Source organism: Taudactylus pleione, unplaced genomic scaffold (genome assembly GCF_031769625.1).
Source record: "Taudactylus pleione unplaced genomic scaffold, aTauple2 ptg000301l, whole genome shotgun sequence".
In the NCBI taxonomy this organism is placed as follows: Eukaryota; Metazoa; Chordata; class Amphibia; order Anura; family Myobatrachidae; genus Taudactylus; species Taudactylus pleione.
In genome coordinates this window covers 2,597,832-2,614,339 of record NW_028284702.1, presented here as the reverse complement: position 1 = coordinate 2,614,339, position 16,508 = coordinate 2,597,832, and the positions used below count along the sequence as shown (strand labels likewise).

General features: G+C 45.3%; 1 protein-coding gene across 3 annotated transcripts in view; it reads right to left on the bottom strand.

Annotated features, from left to right (window-relative positions):
- LOC148511642 (ETS homologous factor-like) overlaps nucleotides 1–10,184 on the bottom strand; it is a 42,399-nt gene extending 32,215 nt beyond the window's left edge. For 2 of the 3 annotated variants that reach the window (XM_088482960.1, XM_088482958.1), the window contains exons 1-3: nucleotides 9,988–10,184; nucleotides 9,670–9,902; nucleotides 6,037–6,210 (exon numbers count right to left, since the gene is read on the bottom strand). In XM_088482960.1, the coding sequence (XP_088339086.1) occupies nucleotides 6,037–6,210; nucleotides 9,670–9,757 (262 nt within the window). In that variant the 5' untranslated portion in view covers nucleotides 9,758–9,902; nucleotides 9,988–10,184. Of the gene's footprint in view, nucleotides 1–6,036; nucleotides 6,211–7,248; nucleotides 7,420–9,669; nucleotides 9,903–9,987 lie in introns of those variants that run through there. The other variant, XM_088482959.1, reaches the window with a different exon arrangement.
- Nucleotides 10,185–16,508: the final 6,324 nt, after the last annotated feature.

Below are 16,508 nucleotides of genomic sequence, written 5' to 3'. Positions count from 1 at the left end.
CTTCACTTTCTCCAGCTGCTTCTGCAAAAGCCTGATGAGGGGAATGACCTGACTCAAGCTGGCAGTGTCTGAACTGACTTCACGTGTGGCAAGTTCGAAGGGCTGGAGAACCTTGCACAACATGGAAATCATTCTCCACTGCGCTTGAGTCAGGTGCATACCCCCTCCTATGCCTATGTCATAGGGGGATGTATAGGCTTGAATGGCCTTTTGCTGCTCCTCCATCCTCTGAAGCATATAGAGGGTTGAGTTCCACCGCGTCATAACCTCTTGCTTCAGGTGATGGCGGGGCAGGTTCAAGAGTGTTTGCTGGCACTCCAGTCTTCGGCACACAGTCGCTGAATGGCGAAAGTGGCCAGAAATTTTTCGGGACACCCAAACCATCTCCTGCACGCTCCTGTCATTTTTTAAAAAATTCTGCACCACCAAATGTATGGTGTGAGCAAAACATGGGACGTGCTGGAATTTGCCCAGATGTAATGCCCGCTCAATATTGGTGGCGTTGTCAGATATCACAAATGGCCAGGAGAGTCTAAGTGGGGTAAGCCATTGGGCGATGATTTCCCTCAGTTTCTCTAAGAGGTTGTCGGCGGTGTGCCTCTTACTGAAACTGGTGATACACTGCGTAGCCTGCCTTGGAATGAACTGGCGTTTTTGAGATGCTGCTACTGGTGACGCTGCTGTTGTTTTTGCATAAGGCGATACATCTACCCAGTGGGCTGTCACAGTCATATAGTCCTTAGTCTGCCCTGTTCCACTTGTCCACATGTCCGTGGTTAAGTGGACATTGGGTACAACCGCATTTTTTAGGACACTGAGGACACTTTTTCCGACGTCTCTGTACATTCTCGGTATCGACTGCCTAGTGAAGTGTAATCTAGACGGGATTTGGTACCGGGGACACACTACCTCCATCAATTTTCTAAATCCCACTGCACTAATGGCGGATACCGGTTGCACGTCTAACACCAACATAGCAGTCAAGGTCTCAGTTATCCATTTTGCTTCAGGATGACTGCTGTCGTACTTCATCCTCCTCGCTAAGGACTGTTGGAGGGTCATTTGCTTAGTAAAAGAAGTAGTGGTGTCCCTACTTCCTCTCTGGGATGATGAACGACTCCCAACAGCAGCAGTAGGCGTAGCAATGCAGGATCCTCCGGAGGAATCCCGGATAGGAGAGGAGTCAGTCATGCCAGTGACATGGCCTGCAGGACTACTTTCGATCCTGACTGAGGAGGAAATTGACGAGGAGGGAGTTGACGGTGTAGTTTGCAGGTGCTTGGATACAACAGGACAAAGGGATTTAGGTGTCCCTGGACTGCTTATGGTCTTAGCCACAGTTTCTGAACTTGACAGTAACTTTTTATGAACGCGCTGCAGGTGACGTATAAGGGAGGATGTTCCTATGTGATTAACGTCCCTACCCCTACTTATTCCACCTTTACATATGGTACATATGGCAAGACAGTTGTTGTCCGGATCTGGATAGAAATATTGCCAGACCAAAGAGGTGGAATGTTTGGTCTTCTGCCCAGGCATGACCGTGATGGGCTTTTTCATCCCATGGACAACAACTGTCTCCCCCGGTGCCTGATTTAAACAAACCACCTCACCATCAGAATCCTCGTCATCAACTTCCTCCTCAGTGCCAGTTACACCAATATCCTCATCCTGTTGTACTTCAACAGTGACATCTTCAATTTGAATATCAGCAACTGGACTGTGGGTGCTCCTTTCAGCACTTGCAGAGGGCATGCAAATGGTGGAAGAAGCCACCTCTTCCCGTCCAGTGTTGGGAAGGGCAGGCATCGCAACCGTCGCCACACTTGGACTCTCCATGGGGATTTGTGATATCTTCTTAGAATTAGAAAGCACAGTTCTTTGCTGTGCTTTTGCCAGCTTAACTCGTTTGATTTTTGTAGCGGGAGGAGGGCTTCCATCGTCATGTGAAGCTGAACCACTAGTCATGAACATAGGGGAGGACCTTAGCCGATCCTTGCCACTCCGTGTCATAAATGGCATATTGGCAAGTTTACGTTTCTCCTCAGATGATTTAAATTTATTTTTTAAGGTCATTTTCCTGAACTTTGCCATTTGGGATTTTATATGCCCTCTACTATGACATTGGGCATCGGCCTTGGCAGACAACGTTGATGGCATTTCATCGTCTATGTCATGACTAGTGGCAGCAGCTTCAGCACTAGGAGGAAATGGTTCTTGATCTTTCCCTATTTTATTTTTATCGGACAAATTTTTGTCCTCCATTTATGTGATATTGATGCACGTGCGGCTAAGGCGCACGTGCACACAGAAGATTTTTTTTTTTTTTTTCCCAGCACTTTGGGGGTTACACCACCCTTCAACAGACGAGCCAGCCGGCCCTTGATTTATGACACAGGAGCACGCTTGGCGCTACTTTGTTGAAGCAAGTGCGGCTACAGTGCACACAATTCACAACACAGAAAAAATAATTGTTTTTTTTTCGCACTTGGGGGGAGCTCCCCTGATGGACAGATCAGCCCCTGGTCAACACTACAGCACCCCTTTAGGACTGCAGCCTTTATGAGACACTGCACAACACAGCCCAGCCAGCCCCTATAGACTTTGGAGTAGACACAGCCCCTATGGACAACTGACTGCACAACACAGTCCAGCCAGCCCCTATGGACAACAGCAGCACAACATAGCCCAGCCAGCCGCTATGGACTTTGGAGTGGACACAGCCCCTATGGACAACAGCAGCACAACACAACACAGCCCATCCAGCCCTAACTCCCACCTTCCCTCTTCACTGTCCACAGCCAGAGTGAGAAATGGCACCGACGTGGGGACCTTTTATTGAATCCAAAACCCGCGAGATCCGACAGCGGGATGATGGCGTTTTGCCTCGATTTCAGATCCGAGTCAGGCGGGAAAACTCGAGCCTGACTCGGATCGGGGGGGCTCAGACTCCATAAATCCGAACCCGCTCAACCCTAATATATATATATATACATATATATATATATATATATATATTATATATATCACATCACACAAATGCCCTTAACTTGCGCTACAACTCTTAGTAAAGGTTAATAGTAAAGGTCAATAACACAATTTCATAAAACAAGCTGCACCTCTTTTTAGGCTCCCTGTTAGAAATGCCTCTAAACAATTTTTCAAGAACAAAAAAAAGAGTGCGCTGCACATTTACTGTAATAGTATTGAATTATCTTTGTATGTGTTTAGAGACAATATAAAGTCAATAGTGTGAGTCCTTAAAAGGAATTAAAATGTCTTGGATCAGAAAATGTGTCGAAATAATCTTTTATACGTCTGTCTTTGGAAGCAGTCTCGTAACCACCATCCAAGTATATAATGTTGGAAATATGAATTTGGAAATCTTTGAGGATGTATTTCTTCCTTGGGGTTATTCTAGAATAGACCCTCGCACAAAAAAGGCACAAAGGCCACCCTTAGTACAATAAAATATTTATTACATATAAAATCAATTAGAAACCAAACAGTTCTTGAAATGGTTTACATCCAATAATCTGAACAGATTATGACTCTATGACCATTAGCAGGATAATAATAAACACCACTGTCGCACCTTTTTGTATGAAATTCACAACAGTGGACCCCGTAAATGGACGCATAAATAAGCAATTAAAACCCAACACGTTTCGTCCTTAGAAGGACTTCGTCAGGGGTGTTTCAAATTTTAAGATGATACTAACAACAGGTGGCTGTTCTATCATGAACAAATTCAACTTTAAATCCATAGAAAACCAAGAAGGGGTCTCTGTGCCCGGAAACGTTGATCGAATAAAAAGATGCTTTTTCACCTAAGCTAGAAGTCTCCGAAGTGCCGCCTATTGTCATCATCACCAGGTTTTATGACTGTGGTAGCATACACAAGACACACCTGTAGTCTGTATGAGAGCCACCTCAAGTAAATAACTTGTTAAATTTACAACAATTGGCAAACAAACCGTTAGCCATACCTGACATGTTTGTCCTATATGAGAGATACTGGGAAATGATAATGTTCTACTGCCTGGATTTATTCTAATGCTCCCATATAATCTAAGTAACTGATTGGTGGAAGCAAGCAGGGGGCTTTAACCCTTTCATTAGAGAGGTAAATGTATGTCTTTGAGGCCAGAACACAGTTTACATTAGTGGTTCCGCTCCAAATCATAGTGATTCCTTTTTCCAAGTGCTGTATGTTGTATTTTGACAGATGGATCGGGAATCACTATGGTGGAGCAGAGTTTCTCAATCAAATCTTGGTTCAGCTTCTGCATTAATGGCTGCTACTAGATCTAAATGACCCTGAATCTATCAGTGCTGACAGCAGAGGTGTTACAGTAAGTAGGGTAGATTTAGAAGACTGATGTTCTGAAATTGTTCATAAACGTTACATTTCTTCCAGGTTAGGGCTGTCCTGTGGGAGAGGCACAGGAGAGAGTTTAGATTTCTCCTTACTATAGGCAGCTTTGTGGTGAGGTGGGAGTAGGGTCTTGGAGAACTGAACCCTTTAGGTTTACTGTGCTCCTGTGTACGACTTCATTATCCTGCACTCCGGACCTGATTCATTATGGAATGCTAGTGTGATTACGCACACAGACGGCCCATTTGGAGAATATTCTTGTCAGGTACTGTTCTATTTCTGTTTCCCTGCTCTCTCATTAGATGTCTACACTGTGAGTCCCTGCGCTGCTTTTTGCAACAGGTTCTTCACAGTAATACATACTTGCCGATATTCAGCTCCCTCCTTCCGGGAGGGAGCTGAATGCCAGCATAGAGGGGGAGGCGTGGCCGGCTATGACGACGTTTTGTGGGCGGGGCCAGGGGCGTGAGCGCACGAATGCGTCATCGTGGCCCCACCCCCTCTTCACAATGCCAAAAATAAAGGCATTGTGAAGTGGGGGGCGGAGCTACGATGACGCGATTCAGAGCGAATCGCGTCATCGGGCATCCCCGCTGCGGGTGTTTCAAGTACTTGTGCGGGGGGCAGGCGGCAGCCGGGAGGCTTGCCTGCCTTTCCGGGGGGTCAGGAGCGGCACCCGATATTCGGGAGGCTCCCGACCAAATCGGGAGGGTAGGCAAGCCTGCAGTAATATTGACACTAACAGTAGAGGCGGGCTGCACTGTTTCCATGTGTGTCAGGTGCCAGTGAAACTCATTCCACATCCTCTATATTTTATATGACGTGGAACAGCAGAATCTGACCCATAAGAACACACACTTTGCCTTTCATATCTATATTGATACTATTATATGTTCTCCAAACCTACTCTATAGAGGGACGCCTCTCAATATTATTTTTACCTAAGAATTACTAGGCTCTATCTGGGTAAGGTGTACAGCTTTTTTAAATATGTGTTGTGTCTACACTGTATTGTTATATTTGTTTTATTATATTTTCGCCCAAATATAAGAGGATGTTTACCTCTATGAATATTGAATGTCATTAATAAATTTTGTTCATGTCAATAATTCATGCCTAATTTACCAGCCATTGCAACTATAATACTGATTTAGTGAATATAATGACATGGGCTGGTTATGGTACGAGTTGAAGATTTACCATGCGGATATATCTGCAGGTTTAATACTGTCTCAATATTGTCATTTGGTGGATCAATTATTGCTTGTTGATTTGTGTTAGGTTTCATTTTATATAAATTGATTAAAGGTTAATTTTTAATACACAATCTTCGTCTCTATTTCTTTGGATATTTTTTCTTCCATTATCTAGGGAGTGCCTCATACAAGGAGTTCTTTTTCTTTACTTTCCTACATAAATATGTACCTACCACTCCGTAGCAATACTAGGCTCTATAAGGTAATAAGTAGTAACACTATGATCACCCCATATTGTTCTCCACACTTCTCAAGCCACCCCACTATTCTCTCCTTACTACAACTCCTCTCCCAAACTCAAAGGAGTATCGACAGACCACCGTTATCACACAAACAATACACACATTGTACTGCACAAATCTACAGTCACTAATGTTCTCCATAATAAACTCTTCTACTCACCTGTAAACTGAGGGAGCGTGTCACTGTTGCTGGTGCTGTCAATCACGTTACAAGTGTCCGATTCCCCCGAGGAGTAATCAGGGGAGGTGAGATAGGCCAAAAATGGTAAATCTATGTCATTGGCTCCATAACTATACTCTGAGTGGTCCCAGGAATTTTGGAAGGAGGTAAACTCTATAGACAACAAACAAATCAGAACAAAGGTTGGGAACATTGTAAACATGCAGAACACATACATAGCTTATTTGATGTAAGAAACTGTGGCCCTGATTCAGAGATGTACACTGTGCCGATACAGATGTGTCCATATACATCTATCCTCCGTGCGCTACAAGTCGCGTTACACATAATGCGTGGTAGCACCAAGCATCTTTTTGTGAGTCTTTTTACCTTCAAATGCATCTTATTCGCACAACGATGTTACTAGATAGCACAAGCAGCTTCTGCTGAATAAAATTATATGTGACATGTCTATATTCTGTGTGTGGGTGTATCTGCATGTGAAATGCTACGTCACAGTAGACAGCCGCTGGAACACTATAACGTGGCGTTCTGCTTGCACAGACATTCGCACACAGAACACAGGCATGCTGCATATCATTTTATTCAGCAGAAGCTGCTTGTTCTATCTATTCGCATCGTTGCACTAATAAGACGCATTTGGCGGCAATAAAGTTGCACAGAAAGACGCTCAGGGCTACAGAGTCACACAATGTCATGGCGCGACTAGATGTGCGCAAGGAGGCTAGATGTACAGTATTTTTTACAGCATCTAAGTCGCATGGCACATGCATCCCGGTGTCGCTCGCAGAGAGAATTTAGACGCAGCGTAATTGCCAGTTGTGGACCACTTGTGGGTGGTAAAGGAGGGGTGGTTAGAAAAACGTGGGCGTGTCGCTCACGATTTATAGGAGTGTCGGATACAGCAACTGAGTATCTGTACACCGCTTCACTGGTGCCGGCATCTTACAGTAGTTCCGTCGTACTTTCTGAGCAGCCAGAGGGATTAGCGGACATCTCTGAATCGGGCCCTGTGATGGGAACACCCATGGTGAAAATAACTCAAGGATGCATGGGATAAACATTGTTATTGTTAAGGCTTAAATAAAAATTTTTTAGGAAACCCAAAATAAAAAAACATCCGTCCCTTCCACATCACCCCCCCTCCGCTTTCAAAAAATCAAACACAATAAATGTTGGAAATGTAGGAACCTGTAGACTCTTTTCTGCCAGGTATGGACATTTCTGTCCTCATCTGAGGCACCAGAATGGTTTCAGTGACCCCTAATCCCCTTTTAAATGCTGTGTCAGGAATGGTGGGTCAGAAGTTGAACCCAAAATCGTCCCCCAATGCCAATCAGAGAGTACCCGTTGCCGTCAAATCTATGGATTCGATATAACATGATAAAAATATTAATGTTTTTTAAATAAATTTCTTATAGAAACCTAACAGTTATGCTAAAAATATAGTAATTACAGTGAAATACATTTTGAATTCATAACTGAAACTTGGGAGCACATGTATATAAATGTCCTTTATCTTAGCGCTAAGAGTCATCCTGCATCACCGCTTAGGGGTCTATGTACTAAGGGATAAGGGATAAAGTGACTGGGGATAAAGTACCAACCAATCACTGTCATTTTTCAAACACAAATAATGGGTTAGAACTGCGCTCTGCTGTATGGGCAGATGGGATGTGAGATGTATTGTTTGTGTCGGGGTGCTGCACCTTCCTAAAAGCAGGAGTACCGGGTCCTGCGTAACGATAGAATGGGGTAGAGGGTGCGGAGGGTGTGCTCGCCCTATGGTTGTAATGCTGGAGTAATAGTGTGTCGTGGTCTTTTGTGTTCGATGTTGTGTATGGAGTGATGGGGTGTAGGGAGGGAAGGGGGTCTAATAGACTGGAGGTGGTGGGTGAGGGACCCACCAGGCAGCGGGAACAGAACGCCAGCAACGTGGTGCACCAAGCCCCACAGTGCACCAGCAAGCTACTACCACACACAGAGCTTCCTCCAACCGCTGACACCGCAGCAGCCATCCAACTCCGTATCTGCAAAAGGAAACTCTAACACCAGCTACCAGCAGCCCAAGCCTTTTTCACCAACAAATCCTACTGGTAGGTAAGTGACTCCGAGACTTATACCCCTGCGCGGGACGCCGCCAGGGTATACATCCACAACCGCCAAACCCGCTGCCAACCCACCACTCCCCTCCCCCCGAGATATCCTAAGACTGTTGACCAAAGGTCCAGCAGGGGTAACGTGCTGGTCTATTGAACTGCACGGAAAGGAGCCCCCTAAAAGGGTCCACTCACCTCCCCAGTCTCCACCCACACACACCCCCAAGTGGATCGCTCACCCCACCTGGGTGCCTGGGACCGAACAGGATTAGTACTGTTTTTTTCCAATAAACCCTTTGGCCCCCATTTCTGCCTCTGTCTTCATTTCCTCACCCACCACCTCCAGTCCATTAGACCCCCTTCCCTCCCTACACCCCATCACTCCACACACAACATCGAACACAAAAGACCACGACACACTATTACTCCAGCATTACACCCATAGGGCGAGCGCACCCTCCGCACCCTCTACCCCATTTTTCAAACACAGCCTGTAAAGTGACAGGTAGGAGCTGATTGGTTGGTACTTTATCTCTCTCCACAGCTTAGTACATAGACCACTTAATGCTGAAAGGCATCAAGACAATTGACGCCAGAGAGGTGTTACAGAATCTTACCCCTCCATTCTGATCTGTTGCCCCCCAATATCACATCAGCGCTGATGTGTTCCATAATTCTACATGTTAGTCACTAATGGTGCGTACACACTGGGTGATATTACTGAGCGATTGCACAATTACGACATCGTAATCGTGCACAAATCGTGCACCAAAATGTAGGAAACGACCAGCGATGCGCGCGCTCGCTGGTTGTTTCCGACTTCTATCATCGCCTGAACATGCAGGCCAATCTGCAGATAACGACATATTGGCCATGTTCAGGAATGATGGAGGGGGCCTACACTGAACGATTGATCGTCCAGTGTAGGCACTGCAGGGGATCAGGAACGACGGTACAATTACAATGTCGCAATCGTACTGTCTTTCCTGATCGCACAGTGTGTACGCACCTTTACCGTCAGCTGCAATATTTTATTCTCGGACTGTGCACGAGTTAGCGTATGATGCTGCTACTGTACATTAACACAAGGCGTCCCACGGTGGGACCTCAGATGTCATTATGTTTTTTCAACAAGCGACAAAAAAGCAATTCTTTTCCCCACTTAGTAAATAGCCAAACCCATGTCGGTGGCCAAATTAAACTAAATGCTACAGGTAGGTGCAGCTGGAGATATTTACACAGATACAGATAACCCCATATCTGCCCCTTGGTTCTTAAAATATGGGTAGAAAGCCCTCTTTTCAGGTATGTTGGATATTTTCAGAATACTGAAGATAAAATTATAACAGAAACACTAATACAACAAACTACATCAAATAAAAATAAATAAATAATAATAAAAAAAACTATTATGCAACAAAAATAACACAAACAACCAATGGATACAAAACAGATCACCGGGTACAGATTAGAGGGGAAATGACATAAAACATCAATATCTGATCGGTCTCACCTGTTAGTACTGCCTCGCTGGCACTGCTACCCAACTCAGCTGTGAGGCTGGAGAGAATGGTGAATGGCAAGGTTGGTGTGTGGTACATCCTGGCAGGTATTCAGCAGCACATGCCCTCTGCTGGGTACAAGGTGCGCCGGTCAGTCAGAGGGCAATAAGGGGGCAGCCAGGGTCATTAGATGCAGAAGGACCTCAAATCACTGTCTGGGGCAGAGGGGCAGTAACAGCAGTGACTGCAGGAAGAGGCAGGTTCAGCTCAAAGTATTATCAACAACACAACAGGTAATCTCATTTGTAGTGTGGGAGGTTTGTCTTTACCTGATCTCTATTCATCAAACCTCATAATACAGCTCTTCCAAGAAGCGTCAGGGAGTGAATAGGCTCCTTAATCGGGGTTTCTCCTCCCCATTGTTTATTTCGGGTCGTGTTGCTTTCCCAGAGTTTCAGTTTAATGTAACTGTATGGCTGTCTGCCAGCTTTCACCTTGTCACTGGCTCCGGGGCACTCCCTTGTAAGTTTATCTGAGAAAACAAAGAGTTACTGTAAATTGACAAGCTCACAGGCACTCTTGATAATAAAGTCTCAGAAAAAAAAGACAGAATCACGACAACAATAGTCATTATGAGACGACAGATGACATAAAAATAATGTGTAAAATATGAAAGGGTAATTTAATTTTTGTGGGTCATTCTTGGGTCACTGATACTGAAACACTCGCTGTTGCAACGGCCCCATCTAGTGGGCATCTTGTTAGTTGCATTCAAAATTTGTTTACTGTGGACTAGATCAGTCACCTTAGGGGCATATATATTAATTGTTGTGAATTGGTCCCGATAAGTTTCATTTTTTTTTTTTCGCTGCTCATTGTGGAAATTAAGTATAGCCATTAAACACATCTAGGGACAGGGGCTCCAATAGGAAAGGCAGAGCGTAGCTCTAGCAGAACATCAGTCTATTAGCTGCATTTAAAATACATTGAAAATGTGATAGTCCAGGTAGGGGAAGACCAGTAAGGAGGGAAACAAAAAATGTAATAAACAAATCACTAGCTAAATCGCAATTTAATAATGTGAATAACTGCAACTCCTATATAAGGGGCTACAGGAACCATTAACACATAAAATAAAAAGCACAATAAATAGCACTGTTAATCAACTAGAGCATATACATTTTATTAAAATACAATAGACACATCAATAAACACACACAGTTAAATTACAAATATATAAATTATATAAAAAATAAAGAAAAGTGGTTTCCTAAAAGGATGGAATAACTATCTATCTATCTATCTATCTATCTATCTATCTATCTATCTATTAGTTAATAAATAATCCGCTCTACCCCCTCCCCCTTCCGTCTCCTCCTGTCTCCAACCCCTCATTTTCCCGGTCCTCGCACATCACATCGACAGTATGTGCACGGCGCATGCAGTAACTAACGTGCGTGATGACCTATTTATTTTATTAGGCTCCAATCTTATAATAATTGTATACATACATGCACACGTATATGTACATAAATCCACTTCTCATAACGTGAAATCTGCTTAGGTAAAGGATAAGGGACACTTTATATATGTATTCCAAAGTCTATTGACCATTTAAATGTATTGATGCACTCCAGCACAGCATACATCAATTAAATGAGGAGCTTGAGAGCATTGCATCCAGTTCATTGAGTAAGCTTTTCAGATATATTGTTTTTAGCTTTTGGAAGCATGCAATTAGCAACACACCAGATGATATAAGCTTGATACTTGCATGGCAAAGCAAGAAATGTTGGCTTTAATAAATTCCAGCATTTTGAAAATATAACAACTAAAGCTGCATACACACACAACGATGTTAGTAACCAATGATTTTAGTGAGCAATTTTTGTTCAGATTTTCCCGTAAATCGTTTACTAAAAATTGTTGATTACTTAAATAATGAACGATTTTCAAAAACGCTGAACGATTTTTTAATCATGCATACAGTGAATGGAAATCATTCATCGTTTATTGTTCATTCTGCACAACATGAACGATTTTCTGAACAAAAATCGTTTGTTGGACAGTCAGAATGGACGATGAACTACAAACTACAAACGTGAACGTGCATGAACGATTATCGTTCATCGTTCAGCTTAAAAAGATAAACGATTTTACAAACGATTTAACGATAACGACGTTGTTATAGTTAAATCGTTCAAAAAATCGTTATGTGTGTACACACCTTTAAGAATAAGTAGGCAAGAGAGTTCAGGCAATCAAGTATTCTCTCAGCTGCTGGTGGCTTCCAATTTTGCAACTGATGAGAGGGACAGTGTGTACCGGTATGCCTACCTAGCCCTTTCTAATTCCATCCTGCCAGAGAATAGGCTGGGCGAGTGCCAAAAGATCCCTTTGAATAATAAGTGAATATAATAACACTGGCTGCCAAGTGTAACGGAATATCATAGACAACTTTACACATTTCTCCGCCTCTATGTCATCAGTGGTTTCCATAGCCCTCCAGCACCACTACTTTGCTGATGACAACTAAATTTACCTCCGTCCTCTCTCGTTACTTTGTCCTTCTATAATCTCCTGCATGTCGTAGTGCTTTCTCAAACTCAACATCCAAACTCATTTTATTCCCCTCAACCAAGACCCTCTCACCTCCTCGTCCCTCTTCATCCTCACCTCTGTTCCCCAAGTCCGCTGCATGGGAATAATCCCCAACTCCTCCCTCTACTTCAATTCTCACAACCAATCTTTGCTCAGTGCCAGAGTCTGCTCGGGAATATGCTGGTGACAGACTGGGGGAAGGGGGGTGGGGGGGGGAGCACAGAGACTGCATGCTGACCCCCTCCCCTGTTAAATTGCTCCTGCCAACACCTCACCTCAACTCACTTCTCTCCCTCTCACATCTACTGTTTCTCCTGTGCTGCACCACTCTCCTGGAACTCACGGTGTCTCCTTATCGGACTCTCTTCCAGTAACCACACATTCAAAAGGGCCCTTAAGACTCTTTTTCATAAAAGCCTATCAGCCCTCCTCATGACGCTATACTATACCCCCTTTGACCTCCCCAGCTGCTCCTTTTCCCAGTTCACTTTTCTGGTGACACCCCTCCCTTTAGACCAGGGGTTCCCAACCACGGTCCTCAAGGCACACTAACAGTCCAGGTTTTAAGGGTAGCCATAGTTGGGCACAGGTGACTTAATTAGTACCTTAGGTATTTTTATTTAACCATCTGTGCTTAAGCATGAATATCACTAATACCAGGACTATCAGTGTGCCTTGAGGACCAAGGTTGGGAATCACTGCTTTAGACTCTAAGGCCCTCATTCAGAGCCGTACGCTCTGAGCAGAGCGCACGCTCTGAATGAGGGCCGCCCTCCATAAAAATGGAGCGTCCTCCTGGACGCTCGTATAGCTGTGGGTCACCACCCACAGCCTATACGAGCGTGCAGTTTGATGGCCGCGATGGTCGTGACCATCGCGACCATCGAAACTGCGAGCCGGAGCCTGCGGTTGAGGTTTTCAACGGCAAGGCCCGGAGTGATTTTGGCTCTATCAGAGCCAAAATCACTCCCACTGACATCACTAGTGATGTCAGTGGGCCGGCTTCTGACGGGAGGCGTTCCCTTGGGAACGCCCCCGTCAGGGAGGCACGCCCACCAAAGGGGGCGTGCTGTCAATCAACATCGACAGCACGCCCCCTTTGATCAGACACAACGAGCGAAGGACTTTCCTTCGCTCGTCGCGTCTGGCGCATGCGCACGACGGAGCTCCCTCCGTCGTGCGCATGCTCAGTGCAGACCATCGACCCACTTGCGAGCGGACAGCCGCTTGCGAGTGGGTCTGAATCAGGGCCTAAGCCTGTACAGCAGAACCCTATTTCCCTATCCTCTACACCTAGTACTATGCCTGTCACCAGTGCATATCTGTTTCCATCTCCCACCCCCCACCAGCATCTCTAATACTGGGTATATGTCCACTTGTTGGGTACAGGATCTGTGAATGTGGATTTAGTCACTGTCCCTGCGGGTGCTCTTTCATACATCCAGGTGGTATGATCGCTTCCTGCAATGCGATCATGGGCGTTAATATCACTCCCGGGTAGCATTGGAAAAACGATAATTAATATATGGGCCTCACAGTGAGGAGAAGGGCTCAGAGCTTGCAGGGAAGGAACTGAGCAGGCTGCTGGCTGAGGAAGAGGATACCATTATATTTCACATCTTATCAATTTTGTCTTTGGAATTGGAAATAAGAAGCAAGACCATGGGGAGCACATGATTTTGTATGAGAGGCAGTGGCGTAACTATTGGGGGTGCGTCCAGGCTGTCCAGGCTTCTCCCGGAAATCATATCTACGATGCCGTAGTACACAAGAGCGTAGAGATGTGGCACTAGCAGTGAATGCTAACATCACATTACCCAATTTGTACGCATGTGTAATAGTGTATAACAGAGCAGGGCCGTAACTAGGGGCGTGCAACCGGTGCCGCCTCACTGAGTGCAAGGGCTCTGTGGGCAGCATTGTCGCTGTCCCACGGCCCTTGCTTCTGGATAGAAGGATGTCTGCAACAACACCCTGTAGCCAGGATCACTTGTGCAGTGCCATCCTGGGAGTTCTGTAGACGTACTAGACGGACACACTGCAGTCTGTGCAGCCAATCAGGCGTCCTCAGGATGCTCGGTCAGCGCTGCACTTACCCAGCCCTTTTTCATGATGTCATGCGTGCGACATGATGCTACGTGCTCAGGGAGCAGCGCTGGCACAGGGCGCATTTGTGCCCTGTTATGGCCCTGAATAAAAGTGCCACACGGTATACAGAAGATAGATTAGTGTCTGGACAGTGGGCCTGATTCAGCATGGATCGCAATTGCTCACAAGCACCTTCCCGTTACCACCCACAAATGGCACTATCTGTCACTCAAGATAGCACTCATGACCTCATTCAGAGTCGGTCGTTGCGGCCGCACGGTCGTAAGGTAAAAGGGGCCGGATATGCAAATGAAGCGCTCGCAAGTTGCGTCGTTAAGATGGGATCGTTAGCTGGACGAGCGAGGGGAGGATGCGGCCGTAAGACTAAAAATACACCCCCTTCTCGTTCCCATTACACTCCGGGCATATAAGGATTAATTGAGACCATCAGGAACCATCGGAGCTGGTCGTAGACCTTAAGGTTGACCATACCCTCTCTTAAGCTCTACGATCAAATCAGTGTAAAAACCTCCCATGTCACATGTGCCATGACACTACTTAATTATGCACTCCCATAAAACGCCGTTTGCATAGTCAGGCACGCCTGTGTTCGGATCTCCACTCCCCGGTTCACAAGCACCTTCCCCTGTTACCACCCATAAACGCCTCATCCTGTCACTCAAACTAACGACCTGGCCAAGTTGAAGGAGAGAGCAATTTCTGATCGTAATAGCTAGTCTGCGCACTGCGAATTTTACACATGCGCAGTTTAGCGAACATCGGTGGCGTACAACCGTGCGGCCGCAACGACCGACTCTGAATGAGGTCCTCAGTCTTTGTGCTACGAGCGCACGATTCCTGATCGCAGCGACTGACTCGCGCACACGCACTGCGATGCATGCGCAGATGGGTGACCATCGCCCATAGCGAGTGATCGCAGCTTTGCGTCTGGGTCTGAATCAGGCCCAGCCCGAAGGTAATTTTATACAATATTTTTTATCATTTTGTGCAGTAAACAAAGTGTGTGTACAATGAACCATCAGAAATCAAAGCTATCACTATCTCAATCACGCTAAAAAAAAATCCATATTTCGGAATATTCCGTATTTTGGAATATTTGGATATGGGAGACTCCACCAGTATTCTTAATGGCTGCCGTGCACATAAAATATCAATTAAGTAGAGCGAATAGATAACCGTAAATTTATATAGTATAGCAATCACACCAGTGGTTTATATAGTATCAGTGGGAGGGGTCCAGACATAGGGATCTATGAGGCTGATCACAGATTCCCGATTCTTGGGAACCTGCGTATGCCCAGGACCCATTCTGCGAGTGTACAGAGTGGGTCCTGTGTAGTCAAACGCAGCCCCTTCTGTGCCTCTCCCTGATTGACAGGCAGAGGCATTTAAGGGGCGGTGCGGGGGCGGCCAGCTTTCCCGGAAACAGGGGCGTGTTTGCCCCATTTTCCGGGAGTGGCAAGGCCAGGGTTAGTAAGCTTACTGGCACCGTCGACCATCGATGGTCGCGATGGTGATCCCAGCCTGCTACATCAGTCGCAGTGCTGAGATCGCATATACCTCCTGCTGCATTTGCATAATAGCAATGACGGAATTGCAAAGCTGCCTGCGTGCAGCTTTGCAATTGCGATCCTTGCTGAATCACCCCCTACTGTATGTACTAAGCCATTGTGAGGGATAAACTGTATGGGATTTTCAGCTCAGATAAAACAAAACAAAAAAAACAAACATTTTACTGCAATAACTATTTCCTCAATTACAATAGAAGAAGAGATTCCTGCAACTCGCTGGTGGGATTGAAAAATAAGTATGTCCTGGCTCTCAGAGGCCCTGTCAGAAAGAGTTTTCATTTCATAACTCTTGCTTTGTCCAAACATGCAATTTAGCGCCTCTGCTTTGTATTAAACCTGCATGCAATTTTATCCTAAGTTAGCAAAGGAAAGTTATAATACCTATAAGCCGCAGGAGGTAACTTTTGTTTTTGCTTTTAAAAATGAATCATACGTATTGTGCAAACAAGACAGCGCGGGGGGTTCTCATTTGCTCTTAGTGCGCTGAACAAATATGTTAAGCTGAACATTTTTGTCCCAAAACGACTTTGTCTTTGCCATTGTAATACCCACATTCTCCCTGTGTAGTC